Source organism: Lactuca saligna, chromosome 7 (assembly GCF_052625555.1).
Source record: "Lactuca saligna cultivar CGN05327 chromosome 7, ASM5262555v1, whole genome shotgun sequence".
Taxonomy (NCBI): Eukaryota; Viridiplantae; Streptophyta; class Magnoliopsida; order Asterales; family Asteraceae; genus Lactuca; species Lactuca saligna.
The window spans coordinates 144,496,748-144,511,120 of NC_136423.1; the positions used below are offsets into that span (position 1 = coordinate 144,496,748).

The 14,373-nt window shown below is 32.8% G+C and overlaps 2 protein-coding genes across 3 annotated transcripts; both read left to right on the forward strand.

Annotated features, from left to right (window-relative positions):
- The first annotated feature begins 3,412 nt into the window (after positions 1 to 3,412).
- Positions 3,413 to 12,122, forward strand: LOC145004722 (kinesin-like protein KIN-12D). Of its 2 annotated transcripts, XM_078963701.1 has the most exons (25): positions 3,415 to 4,216; positions 4,287 to 4,442; positions 4,530 to 4,613; positions 4,708 to 4,827; positions 4,917 to 5,030; positions 5,126 to 5,218; positions 5,354 to 5,514; positions 5,592 to 5,666; positions 5,770 to 5,857; positions 6,359 to 6,417; positions 6,505 to 6,568; positions 6,684 to 6,749; positions 6,837 to 6,977; positions 7,088 to 7,192; positions 7,275 to 7,510; positions 7,596 to 7,710; positions 7,785 to 7,829; positions 7,913 to 8,026; positions 8,107 to 10,515; positions 10,609 to 10,715; positions 10,803 to 10,890; positions 10,969 to 11,019; positions 11,098 to 11,379; positions 11,472 to 11,567; positions 11,725 to 12,122. In XM_078963701.1, the coding sequence occupies exons 1-25, from the start codon at positions 3,602 to 3,604 to the stop codon at positions 11,854 to 11,856; spliced, it is 5,616 nt and encodes a 1,871-aa protein (XP_078819827.1). In that variant the 5' UTR covers positions 3,415 to 3,601; the 3' UTR covers positions 11,857 to 12,122. The 2 variants fall into 2 exon arrangements, with proteins under 2 accessions (XP_078819828.1, XP_078819827.1); XM_078963702.1 differs by lacking the exon at positions 10,969 to 11,019 and having other exon boundaries at positions 3,413 to 4,216.
- Positions 12,123 to 13,080: 958 nt separating this feature from the next.
- Positions 13,081 to 14,189, forward strand: MEE14 (maternal effect embryo arrest 14). The gene is made up of 3 exons (XM_078965037.1): positions 13,081 to 13,321; positions 13,503 to 13,576; positions 13,680 to 14,189. The coding sequence occupies exons 1-3, from the start codon at positions 13,156 to 13,158 to the stop codon at positions 14,016 to 14,018; spliced, it is 579 nt and encodes a 192-aa protein (XP_078821163.1). The 5' UTR covers positions 13,081 to 13,155; the 3' UTR covers positions 14,019 to 14,189.
- Positions 14,190 to 14,373: the final 184 nt, after the last annotated feature.

Genomic DNA, 14,373 nt, shown 5'->3' on the forward strand with positions numbered 1-14,373 from the left:
ACGTTGGACCCTATAAGCTTTCGAATATCCAATCCTACCCTAAGCTCCCAATTAGACAAGAACAAAACATCAGGCCAAATCAAACATTCTCAGGCTATAAGATCTTAATTATGTATAACCGTGATGCATACACAAGTAACTACAGTAATGATGTCAATTCATATAAGGAAAACCCTAGGCTAGCAAGCATCATGTAATCAGGCAATTCTATCATGCAATTCCTGAAGATCCATAGCCTAGCACTAGCATGGTGTTCTAACATAACACATAATCAAATAATTGTATGGTATTTTGGGGTCTACTTGCTGGCTCTGGTTGATCGTACACCTTGAATCCTCCTTTACTTATTTTGAAAACCATTTTAGAAATCATTTTGAAAACCTTCCCTTGATTTGAGACTAGATTCACACGAATATTCCTCCAATTCACTCAAACCAAGGCTCTGATACCAACTTGTCACATCCATAAAATTCAAGCCAATTTAAAACTTTTTAATTCATATATAAAACCATTCAATTATTACAATTTGTTTTCAAAATAGTTTAGACATCAGAGTTCCCAGAAATCATAATTATCAATAGAGGAAGTGTACGATCACGCTTTCGTCTTCCCATGATCATCCGCTAAACCTGAAACAAAAATCGATAAATGTAAGCTCGAAGGTTTAGTGAGTTACCCCCAAAATACCAACCTCATATGGCCATAATCATATCATATCAACAATTAAAGAACATCCATGCATCTCGAGTCTGCAGTGTGGTTGGTCCGCCCGCACCGGGCCTTCAGTCCACCTAGTCCACCCCCTAAGTCTACAGTATGACTGGGCCGCCCGCACTGGGCCTTCAGTCTGTCTGGTCCACTCTCCAAGCCTCGGTACGTTTAGACCTCCCTCTCGGGCCTTCAGCATATCCAGACCGCGCACTCGGCCTTGGGCCTGACTGTGTGCCCTTCCGGGTCTGTAGTCTATCTGGTCCGCCCTGGGTATGTTGGCCTACAACACAAAGCAGAACCCGCCTCAACCCAACCCCAAACAAACAACCATGTGCATGTATAACAAAGTAATCACATCACAATTCATAGACAAACAAATCGATCTAACATAACATATAACATAGGAACCTCCTAACCAGGATACTGACCTAACCGGTCACTAACAATATACCATCCTAACTACCAGGATGCAGATCTAACAGATCGAAAAGCATATCAAACAAAACCAATATACAATCCGAGAAAGGGCCGACCTTGGTGCCTAAGATCCTGTTGATATAGTGAGGATAACTCACCTCGAAATGCCGATCTGAACTGAAGAAGCAGATTCCCGAACCACCGTCTCACCGATAATCCCGAACTATCCAAAATAGCGAATAACAAGTCAATAAACGGGAATATAAATTTTGACCAAGAATCCCATATAACAATAGCCCAATTTGTCTTCCCTCTAATTTGGTCCATGGCCCAATACCAAACCCATGATCCATAAGTCCATATAATAAGGCCCATAATTGGCCCAACTTTCCAAATTGGGCCTAACTACCTAATTGGGCCTAAATTCAAGATCCATTAACAAGACTTGGCCAAAAACACCATATCTATAATGTCCAGTCAAGGCCTAAGTCCAGCTAGCCCATAAACAGTCCAAAACTCAAAGCCCAAAGTCAAAAGCCCAACAGAGGGTGTACGCTGGGCATACTCCTCTGCTGCGCGGGGAGTACCTCGACTCATGTTGACTAGAAGACAGGGTCGTTGATCCTGTACGTTGGGCGTACACCTTCCTGCATGGGGCGTACGCAAACTGAACAAAAACCCTCATAAGTGCTTAATGGCTTAAGCACTTAAGCCCAAACTTTAGATCCATCGATGAAATATGCCTGAGACTCATAAAGTCTCGAACTTTATCACTTTGGACGTCCAGAATGTTCTTAATCCATTAAGACCTTTTTACTACTTGCATGGGACCTCATAAGCCATTGGACCTCATATTTAACACTCAACACCCCTCCAAGAGTCTAGAAGGACAAATTATTTCATCTAAAACACAACATACATCATCTTGGAACTTTTGGGACAAGAAATGATTCCAAAATACTAGAATGGCTAGATCTATGTTATACAAACATAAAGATTGAAGCTTTTTACCTTCTGGAGTTTCTAGGGTACAACACAACTTCAGATCTACAAGCCAAACTTCTTCTCCAACTTCTTGATGCTATGACTCCACCTTGAAGAGCTCAAAATACCCACCAACTCACACTCTCTCACAAGGACTAGGGTTTTGGGACGTTTATGAAAGATGGAGGCTGAGAGTGATGAGAGGGAATGGACCATAAGGAGGTTTATATAGCCCCTAACCCGAGATATTAAGGTTTCCTTCGGTTATGAGTACGCCCAACGTACACAAGATTACGCCCATCGTACCCTCGTGTACGCGCAACGTACTCCTATTGGTCCCAAAATTACAATCTAGCCCTTAGGCTCTTCATGGTTTTACCCTTCCATCCACAGAGACTATAAATGACAAAACTTGGGATGTTACAAAACTAATATGATTTTCATTGATCCCTTTATCTTCATCTATCAACTTATGGTTAAAATGATTCTTTATAGTTTACCTTATTATTTTGGTTTACCTATTTTCACTTAATGATATAGGATTCGTTGTTACTCTTTACATCAATGGATGCTTATTAGATATAAAAGAGGATAAAGAGATAAGGGGTGTGACCCCCAATATTTTGTTAAATATATTTAATAAATATATAACAAATGAAAAATAAAAAAAATTTGTAAGGGAAAATTAGTCTTTTTATGTAACGCAGGGATCACAGACATAATAAAAACATACAATAAGGATCGTTTGAGTTAAGAAAAATATATTAAGAGCCAAAAACACAAATTACCCAAAACCATAGGGATCATTCATGTAATTTACCCTAAAAGAAAACAAGTTTAGGTTTTGGATAAATATAACCGTTAGTAAGCGATAGTATTGCATATCTTACTTTACCCTAAAATAAAACAAGTTTAGGGACCACAGACATAATAAAAACATACAATAAGGATCGTTAAAGTTAAGAAAAATATATTAAGGGTCAAAAACACAAATTATCCAAAACTATAGGGACCATTCATGTAATTTACCCTAAAATAAAACAAGTTTAGGTTTTGGATAAATATAGCCGTTAGTAAGCGATAGTATTGCATATCTTACTTTACCCATTCCCCCTTGATTTATTGTATATTGCTAAATAAGACCCTTCTCCAACTTGAAATCCAACAAAGCGCGATATACGTTAATACCTGCGCCCCAAATTTCAAAAATCAGCAACACATCTCAGCCGTCAATCCTAAACCAGATCTCGGAAAGCTTTCAATTCAAAAAAACAGTCATTTGAATTCAATTACATTCCCTTAAAACACATGAAAACAACCAAACAAACTACAGTTCATTTTCAGCTCCATTTTACTAGATTTGAAATGATCTTCTTCTCACCTCCATTTTCAGCTCGATATTCTACTAGATTATCTTGATCTTGCGTCTAGTATACTGTTTGGTTCTCATTCTCTTTTCAGACTATTGGTTTTCGTTTCTTGATTCATAATGATGAGAGATTCAAAGCTCTCGCGACGAAATTCCGGTAAAAATCTTAATTTCGAAGAAACTGAAAATGTGCCGGTGAATGTTAACATTCGTGAGTCATCGATTCGTCGGATGAGCATCGACTCTTGTTCCAGGCCTCCATTGAACTCAATTCAAGAACCCCTTCAAAACCCTAGTAAACCAGCTCAGGAACCAGTGTTCAGAAGCTCAAAAACACATAGAACACCGACTAAAGCTAAAAGTAGGCATCAGGAATCTGCTATGACAATGAGAACTCCAGAAAAGCAAGGGGTTGTAGCTAGAGATCGATTTGGGTGGGGCAATGATTCAACTGTGAATACTCCTAGGTCATGTAGGACATTGGGAAGAGCTTCTTTAGGGTTTCCGGAGCTTAATTCTGCACATTCTACACCTACAAAAACTGTAACCAAGCCTCCAAATCCAGGGTTAATTTATGGAGGTAACTCTAGGCCTCCTGTTCGTACTGGAAACTTTGCTGCTTTATCTAAAGGAATTCCTGTAACATCCAACACTTGTACAACTGTAAATACCATCGAGGTCCCTCATTTTGATCTTAGAGAAGATCCATCATTCTGGATGGATCACAATGTTCAAGTAAGCTTCTTTTCATATAATTTAATCTTAAAAGATTTTGCTTTTTCACTTATGCGCATAATTTCTTCAGGTTTTGATTCGTATCCGACCTCTCAATGGCATGGAAATCACTTCACAAGGCTACAACAGGTGTCTAAAACAGGAAAGTGCACAATGTTTGACATGGGTTGGAAATCCAGAAACTAGGTTTACATTTGACCATGTAGCATGTGAAACAATTGACCAGGTATACAAGTAAAAACACAGATAAATTAAGTTTATTCTTCTTGAATTTTTCTATTACAATTCTTAAAAAAAACAAGAAATTTTTCAGGAAACCCTTTTCAAGATGGTTGGTGAGCCAATGGTGGAGAATTGCTTATCTGGATACAATAGTTGTATGTTTGCATATGGACAGGTAAATTAAGTTTATTAGAATAAGTGAATAACATTTGTCAATCAATTAATCATAATTTTTAGTTTCTTACTTCATATTATATGTAATTATACAGACTGGAAGTGGGAAAACACACACAATGCTTGGTGAAATAAATAATCTTGAAGTGAAACCAAGCCAATATCGTGGAATGACACCTAGAATATTCGAGTTCCTATTTTCAAGAATCATAGCGGTAGTAATTATGACTTATGACATATTCCTAATTCCAAATCTACCCTTCAAAAGCATTTCCAATCTTAAAACTTCATTTTCCATCTACAGGAAGAGGGAAGTCGAAAGAATGAAAGACTTACATACAATTGCAAGTGTTCTTTCTTGGAAATCTACAACGAACAAATCACAGATCTTCTTGATCCTTCATCCACAAATCTACAAGTATGCAAATCTTTGACTTTTGAGTTTGACCCTTTTTTGACCTTATAAATGTCATCCCTATGTTTAAAAAAAGGTCTCTTTTTTCTCACTTTTAGCTTCGGGAAGATGTTAAAAAGGGAGTATATGTTGAGAATTTAACCGAATTAGAAGTTCATACAGTGGGTGATATTCTTAGGCTTTTAAGTCAGGTGAAAAATATGATCTTTTAATATATATATATATATATATATATATATATATATATATATATATATATATATATATATTTTATGTTGTTGAATTTTAGCTTTTCTTTTTTAATAATGTTGTCAAATGTATCATAGGGCTCTGCAAACAGAAGAGTTGCTTCTACAAATATGAATAGAGAAAGTAGTCGTTCACATAGTGTTTTCACATGTGTAATTGAAAGTAGATGGGAAAAAGATTCAACATCTAACCTAAGATTTGCAAGATTAAACCTTGTTGATTTAGCTGGATCAGAAAGGTGAAAGATTCAGTTTTATATATTATTTATTATTTTTTATAAAACTAAAATTATAATGCTATGTTATGTTCAAATAGGCAAAAGAGTTCTGGTGCTGAAGGTGAGAGGTTAAAAGAAGCTGCAAATATTAACAAATCATTATCGACACTTGGGTATGAAAAGTTTTTACTAAAATAATACTAAGTGATTTTATAAATTTATTTTTTTTGTTTTTGTATTTGTTTTCTTGTTAATGTAAATTTTGTCTTTTTACAGTCATGTAATAATGGTTCTAGTAGATGGTGCTAATGCAAGGACAAAACATGTTCCGTATAGAGATTCTAGACTCACATTCCTTCTTCAGGTATTTGTTTGAATAAATGACCATTTTACCCTTCTGTTTAGAAATGACTTTAATAGGGAAAAAATCAAAATTTTCTTGACTTTCTATGTTTCTTTTTTCATCCCCATTAAGTCCTGTATGGATGAATCGGTTGAATGGATACTAATATTTGTTTGAGTAAATGACCATTTTACCCTTCTGTTTAGAAATGACCTTAATAGGGAAAAAATGAAAATTTTCTTGACTTTCTATGTTTCTTTTTTCATCCCCATTAAGTCCTGTATGGATGAATCGGTTGAATGGATACTAATATTTGTTTGAGTAAATGACCATTTTACCCTTCTGTTTAGAAATGACCTTAATAGGGAAAAAATGAAAATTTTCTTGACTTTCTATGTTTCTTTTTTCATCCCCATTAAGTCCAGTATGGATAAAGCGGTTGAATGGATAATAATATTTGTTTGAGTAAATGATCATTTTACCCTTCTGTTTAGAAATGACCATACTACAAACGTAATGCAGGATTCATTAGGTGGAAACTCGAAAACAATGATAATTGCTAACGTGAGCCCTTCAATAAGGTATGCTTATATATCTTTTCTTGTATTGTTATCACAGCAAATTAAATTATTTAACCATTTAATTTTTCTTTTTTACTTTTTTCATAGTTCTGCTACTGAGACTTTGAACACTTTAAAGTTTGCACAACGTGCAAAACTTATTCAAAACAATGTAAGCTAGTTCTTCATAGTTTCAATTCATGTTAACATTTGGTGGCTTTTTTTTACCTTTTTACCCTTACATTCTTCAAGATTTACAATTTTTCCATCTTATTGTCATTATCAAGGCTGTGATTAATGAAGATGCATCAGGAGATGTTGAAGCACTTCAACATCAAATTCGACTTCTAAAGGTAAGACCTTTATTTTTCTTTTATTATAAATATAAAAACTTATAAATATAAACTTAAAAATATAATAAAATCAAATGCCTTTTTTAGGAGGAGCTTGTGACTCTTAAACGCCTCAACATATCAAGATCACTAACAAACAATTCAAAAGATGAGAATTGTAGCAATGAAAGTTCACTTGATAATTATGAAGATGATGATGAAAAGATCCTAAGAGTTTCTTGTAAACAGGTAATACTAACAAATAATTCAAAACAAAGTTTTTTTTTTTTTTTTTTGACTTTTTGGCTTTTTGTTATCTTTTTGAAAGTAATACTTTATTTACTTTATTGTTATATTAGTTAAAATCATTAGAGACTTCATTGAATGGAGCTTTAAGAAGAGAGCAATCTACTGAAAATTCTATAAAACAACTTGAAGCAGAAATAGAACAACTGAATAGCCTGGTATGTTTTTCTACTTTTGTATTTTTCTTTGGTGTGTTTTTATATAATATAAATTAAAAAGTTATATAAAATTTGATATTAGGTGCATCAAAGGGAAGAGGAAAACAGGTGTACAAAAATGATGTTGAAGTTTAGAGAAGATAAAATACAAAGAATGGAGTGTCTTTTATCTGGATCATTGAGTGTTGATTCTTATTTGTTAGAAGAAAATAAAATGGTGAATGAAGAAATCAAGATTCTTCGTGGAAAAGTTGAGAGGAATCCTGAAGTGACACGTTTTGCTGTGGAAAATATTCGGCTTCTTGAACAACTTAGAAGGTAGATTTTGAATAAAATGGAAATTTATATTTAATAGTGAATGGATTTCAAGAATCAAGATTTTGTGTTTTTGGATTTTGTTTAGATTTCAAGATTTTTATGAAGAAGGGGAAAGGGAAATGTTGTTGACTGAAGTTTCTGAATTGAGGGATCAGTTGACTTTGTCTCTTGAACTGAATTTGAATCAAAGTATCCAAAAGGTAATTTTTTAATTTCCTTTTTTTTATTACATTTATCATCCTTTTTTAATTAAACCTTTTGAAAATGGCAATAGGAAAGTACACAAGACAAAAAACAAGACGATTTTCTTCAACTTGAGGTAATCAATCTTCTTGTATTTATGCACTTTTATCAATTTAAACTTCTGTTTTAACTTTTTCTTTTTAATTTTTTTAATTTCAGTTAGAAAATAGCAAGAAAGAGTTAGAGAAATGCATGGAGAAAAATGCAAAACTCTGCAGGGAAATTGCCGATTTAAATGATTTACTAGAAATGCAAAAATCTGAGGTCATAAAGGTAATTTCCACTTTTTCAGTTACTTGTTACTTATATTATGTAACATTTAAAAAAGAAGAAAATTTCAATGGTATTTTCAGGATGAAATTCTTGCAAATAACACCAAAGAAATACTGGATTTACAATTGGAGGTTGAAATTTTGAAAATTATTCTCAAGGAGGAGAGATTGATTCATGTTGAAACAGATGAAAAGTTTTTGTTGATAACAAAACAATGTGAAAACTTAAAAGAAGAGCTTCAAGAAGCAAAATCAATCATTGAAGCTCTTGAGATACAAAATCTTGTGTCAATCAATGAGCTTGAAGATCTCAAGAACACTAATAATAATCAGTATTCTGAAATCTTGAATGAAAAAGAACTTGAAATCACTTCTTTGAATGACAAAATCTTAAGTCAAGAATCAAAAGAGCAAACTTCATTAACCAAAGTGCAAGATTCTCTTGAAAAAGCAAAGAAATTGAATACTTTTTACCAAAATGATCGAGTTTTTCATGAGTCTAATGAAGAACAAATGGATGAAGTAAGAAAGCAAGTTGAGGCTGAAACTAGTGAGGTTATAGTTTGCTTACAAGAAGAGCTTTGCAATATTCAGAAAAAAATGCAAGAAAATAGTTTAAAGGAGAGAGAAACACAACAAGAATTGATCATTTTGCAAGAGAAACTTGATGTGATGAGTGAATGCAATAGAACATTAAGAGAAAAGTTTGAAGAGAAAGATAGAGTTTTATTCGGTTTATGTGAAGAGATTGAAGAGGTTCTTAGTGCTGGTGATATGGCTCTTGATGATGTTTTAAATCGGTTTGTAAATGGAAAACAAGAATGGGTTTCAGAGAAGTTAAAGATTATTGCAAGAAATGTATATGAAAAGGAGTTAAGGATTGAGGAATTGAATTCATGTTTAGAGGATGCAAAAAGAAAGAGTAATGAAATGGAGTCGATGTTGAGGTCATTAAGAGGGGCAATTTTGGTAATGTCAGAAGCACACCAACAAGATTGCAACAAAAAAGATGAAGAAATTGTTGAAAAGGAATGTGAGATTGATAAGTTAAAAGAATGTCTTGTAGAAAAAGATTTTGCAATTGAAGTGGAGTCTTGTTGTTACTTTGATAAGTTTTTAGAAACCGATTTTATGATTGAAGAAATGAAGATTGAGATCTCAGAGATGAAGAAAAAAGAAGTTTTTTTAATAAACGAGAGAGAAAGTTATTCGATTCTTGAAGAACAAATTGAAGAAGATACAATTTCAATGAAGAAAGAAGTGGAAGAGATTGAACATATGATTCTTGAAATCCAAGCTAAAAATCAAGATCTCATGTCATTTGATTTTGACAACATCAAGTCTTGTGTTCATGAAATGCTGACGTGGCATGAGGAAATATGGTGTGAGATAATTGCTAAAGATTGGGTTGTGTCTGTGTTGCATGTGTGTCACATGGGAATATTAATGGAAACACTGAGTGGTTTGAATGTAGAAAAGAGTCTACTTCACCATGGATTATGTGAATCGAATGCTTTAGTATCTGAGTTAAAAGGGCAAAATGGTAAATCAAGAAAAGAACTTGAAGCTTGTAGCATGCTTAGAGGGAAGTTATTGGTTGACATCAAGAATGGTTTTGATCGAATTTCAAGAAAAGAAGAAGAAACCGGAAACCTCTCGATAAAAATTACAAATTTTGAAAAAAAGATTCTTGATTTACAAGTTATGGAGGAAGCAATGTTGGAAAGATTTAATCATATGGGAGATGAGCTTTTTACAATAATGAAAGAAATTGATGTTATTGAAGTGATTCATGATGAAGATGAAGAGAAAATAGTGATTGATTCATTTGAAAAAGAGATTGAGTTGTTGTTGAAGCTAGAGAAAATGGTTTCTATAAATAATGATCTTGAGAAAGAGAAATTTAGTACTTTTATGGAACTTGAGAAGTTTAAGGAAGACATGATTATTTCATTTGTGGATATGAAATTAAAAGATAGCTTTGATCTTGAAATGTCATCATGCAAACTTCAACATGAATTGGAAATGAATGTTGAAGAGTTGAGATTACAAAAAGAGGAAAACAAAAGACTTTCAATCATGTTAAAAGATCAAAAACATGAGATTGAAGAAGCATTTGAAGAGTTGAGATTACAAAAAGAGGAAAACAAGAGACTTTCAATCATGTTAAAAGATCAGAAACATGTGATTGAAGAAGCATTTGAAGAGTTGAGATTACAAAAAGAGGAAAACATAAGACTTTCAATCATGTTAAAAGATCAAAAACATGAGATTGAAGCATTTGAAGCTAATTTTGAAGCTTTACAATGTGAAATCTATGAAAGTGTTGTGAAAAGCCATGTACTTGATGAAAAAAACATTTTGATAGAATCATTGAAGGAAGATGTGAAAACAATTAGTTGTGAAAAAGATGAAAAGGAAGAGGAATTGAAGGTTTATGAGAAGTCAGTGGAAGAGCTAGAATGCACTGTGAATGTACTAGAAAACCAGGTAATATATAAAAAAGAAAAAGAAAAAGAAATTAAAACTCTTTTTTTATATTTTTCTTTTATTTATATTAACAAAGTTTATTGAATTTCCAAGATTAAGATGGTGAAAGGAGATGCAGAAAGACAATGGTTGCAAAGGGAGGAGGCAGAAGTAGAGCTTCATGCTTTGAAACAAAGCAATGATTCTGTTATTATGCAAAGGTTTGTTTGTTAAAAAACTTAAAATCCAAAATTCATACATTGTTAAAAACATGTAAATTTATTATATATGATTTTGTTTATTTATAGAGATTTAGATGAAAAAGAGAAAGAGCTTCAAGATCTTCTTAGGCGCAACATCATTCTTCAAAAAGAAATCATCTCCAAAGATGCACAGGTCTTAATTTACTTTTACTTTTTACTTCTTATCATTTTCTTTATTCAAAATTTTTTCATGACTTGTTTATTTCAATAGATCATTGAGTTGAATCTCCAAAAGGTTCAATCTAGAGAATATAATGAGAAAGTAAGCAAATCCATAAACTATATAATATATAATATGTTGATGTATTTTTGTATTAACAAAAGAAATGCATAATACTAGATTAAGGCAATGGGGGAAACAACGCCTGATGTGAATAACATAAATTCACCATTAAAAAGAGTTGAGAGAAGTGGATCAAGGTCAAAGGGTCAAAATGGTTCTCCTTTTAAGAGCATAAGATTAGGGTTTGTACAACAAGTGAATTGTGAGAAGGAAGAAGAGCTAATTTCTGCAAGAATTCGTATTCAAGAGCTTGAAGGATTGGTTGCAAGTTGGCAAAAGGAGAATAATGAGGGTGTTAAGCAACAACAATTGCTTACAATGGAAAATGAAATGTTAAAGGTTTGAATATCAAACTTTTGATGAATTGATTACTTGATATCTTCTTGTTTTACTTAATATTTTTTTGGCTTATCGACTTTTGATGAATGTAGAATGAGATCGATAATCTCAAGAAGAATGTGATGGAACTTGAAGTTGAAGGACAACAAAATCTCCAACAACAAATCCATCATCATGCCAAAATAAAGGTTCGATTTTTACTCTTCTTTGTTGAAAAAACATGTCTTAGGAACTGTTTGATAGTTGTTGATTGAGTCAGATTCTGATTGAGTTATATCAAACAATCTGAATCTGACTGATTGATAGTCATATCAAAAAGGCTCTATAATAATGTCAATGTAACAGGAGGAGAACAATGTGTTAAAGGCTCAGAATGATGAAATCAGTCATAAGTTGAAAAGGGCAGAAGTAATAATTAGACGGGTGAAGGAAGAGCTTGCGAACTTACGTGCAACTAGTGAAAGAAAGCCTTGCTGACTTTGAATACCTAAAATCTCATGAGTGGTAAACATTTTTTAATTGCAATTTGCTTGAAACAAAAGAGGGAAGGAAGTGTGAGTGATCACAAATTCAAGATTTCTTGAAAATGTAGAGTTAGTTTTATGCTAGCTTAGCTACTTACTATTTAGTTATATTCTTCATGTTGTTGTAGAACATGTATATCAAGTGTTATTGCATAGTTCTTTTAGGTATGTAAATTCTAAGGTTATATAGCAAAAAAGTCATTGCATTATTGTTTAAAACATTTTTTAGATGTATCTATTCCGATTCACCTATCATATTGAAACGAATCAAGTAAATTTATTTTGAAATACAATGTGGTCTTTATTATTATTATTATTATTTTGTGAATATCCCTTTATTATATATAAATAAACAAATTACATTCAAACATTTAATAAAAAACAATAATCTTAAATATTTTAGCGAAAACGACATTATGTATGTATTTATTGAAAAAAAAAACATTTATTAAATTAACCATATCTAACTCCCTAAAGAATTGAAAATTACCATAACTTATTAATTTTCCAACATCTCATTAAAGGTTAAAGTGATTAAATAATAATATACATTAAACTTCTACATACCTTAATTGTTGATTTGGGAAGCCTACACTTGATTCATCAATTAAATAATCATTTAAATAAAAATTTATAGTTTAAACTTCCAACTTAATTACAAGAGTTACATTATATATATATATATATATATATATATATATATATATATATATATATATATATATATATATATATATATATATATATATATATTCGTTAGAAATTTAAAGATCCACGAGACATCATCGAAAACTATTTTCAAATCAAATAACCCGAAAACCAAAGCAAATACATAAATGAAGATGCTTTCAGATAGATAAGATATACATCTAAGAAAAAAAAAATAATAATATTTGTATAAATCCGAAAAGCGAAAAAGCCATTGGTCCACATTCCACAAGTACACAATAAAATATCCTAAAGTTGTTTTCCCATGTATCGCACCATACAGTATCAAGTATCAAACCCCCTTTCCAACGTCCTTTATACCCACTGGATTCTGGAAACCGCCAATCGTCATCATCCAACGGCCAAGATCACAGCAAAATCAAAACTACGAAAAAGGAACTAAAACATGAAACTCATTAAAATATCTCATCCTTATCCAAACACCATCGATGTCTATTAATATCATATGAATAAGAAATTAAGAATTATCATTCACTTACAAAAAACTACTCAAAATCCATACACGTAATTTGCATCGGAGACGATGATGATAAGATCAGTGCCATTAGCTCCGTCGATGACGACGACGATCTGTTGTTCTTCCAGAAACAATGCGTATATACCTAAACTCGAACCGTTTAGTCGGAGCAAGTTTCAGAGAATCGTTAAGGATCCTCCGTTGATCCAGAAATCTGAAAACGATCTAGCAGGTACCCTCTCCAATGATCTAATCTCCTTTTTTTTAAGTATACTAATTGATTTTGAATCACAATGAAGCAAAACGCATTACAGTTCGGCTGATTAACCCTAAAACCCACCGGATTTGATAGATCAGCTTTAGTTTCTGTTTGTTTTGTTGTAATAATTGAAGTTCATGTTCTTCGTGATCAGATTACTGTTCAACGCTTGAAGGAGACCCGTCATACAGCTGTTGGAGAGCTTACTTCGAGCTTAAAGATCTGGAAGTAAGAACACGATTACCTTCAACTAATACATAAACGCAATTTGTCAACTTGATTTTCGTTAATTGAAGTTTAATTTGTGGCAATCTTTTTCATTTGTGAACAGAAAGAACAGCCAAAGGAGGTGGTGGAGAGGGTGATTCTGGAATCAGGAGGTGTGAAATCGCTAGTTAGTTGCTTACACGGGATTTCCGAAATTCACAAATCGAAAAAGCAATTAGAACATCAGAATGAATCAAACATGGATAATACAAACTCGGAGATTACAGAAGCAGCCGGAGGTGGAAGAACATGTCCGGTACCGGACGGACTGCCGAAGAGTAGGGCGGAGATGGAGGAGGAAGAAAAGGGGAAAATGCCGGATTCGCCGTTCACCAGATTGCTTCGGTCAAAAGGAAGATTTCCTGCTTGGTATTCCCCTGCTCCTGATCATGAAACAGATTAGTGTCGATGTCGAATGCTTAGTTTATGGTGGTTTTGTCTGTATATATAAATATCTTCTTTTATTGAGTAGTTTGTTCTAGTTTTCTTGAACAAGTTTTTGGTTTTAGCGTATTAGATTAGATGTAATATATACAAGATATTTGGTCGTAATATATGAGCCATTTAACTCCTCCTTCGAATTTGTTGAATTTCTGCTGTAATTTAAAGATTTGTGTGATTTGGGCGAAGATATAGGTTATGTTCGGCTTTTTATAGCTTTATAGCTTTTTGAAATAACCGAAATTAAAGAAAAAGCTTAAAGCTTGGTAGTGTTTGACAGTTAATATGAGTTGCTTTACGTGCAAAAAAAATTCTGA

Bases quoted from the DNA above. Each gene is read 5' to 3' on its own strand.
- LOC145004722 (XM_078963701.1), top strand. From the start codon at position 3,602: ATGATGAGAGATTCAAAGCTCTCGCGACGAAATTCCGGTAAAAATCTT. The intron at 6,569-6,683 runs GTAAGCTAGTTC...GTCATTATCAAG, and splicing joins CAAAACTTATTCAAAACAAT to GCTGTGATTAATGAAGATGC. The intron at 6,978-7,087 runs GTAATACTAACA...TTGTTATATTAG, and splicing joins TAAGAGTTTCTTGTAAACAG to TTAAAATCATTAGAGACTTC.
- MEE14 (XM_078965037.1), top strand. From the start codon at position 13,156: ATGATGATAAGATCAGTGCCATTAGCTCCGTCGATGACGACGACGATC. The intron at 13,322-13,502 runs GTACCCTCTCCA...CTTCGTGATCAG, and splicing joins ATCTGAAAACGATCTAGCAG to ATTACTGTTCAACGCTTGAA. The intron at 13,577-13,679 runs GTAAGAACACGA...ATTTGTGAACAG, and splicing joins TCGAGCTTAAAGATCTGGAA to AAAGAACAGCCAAAGGAGGT.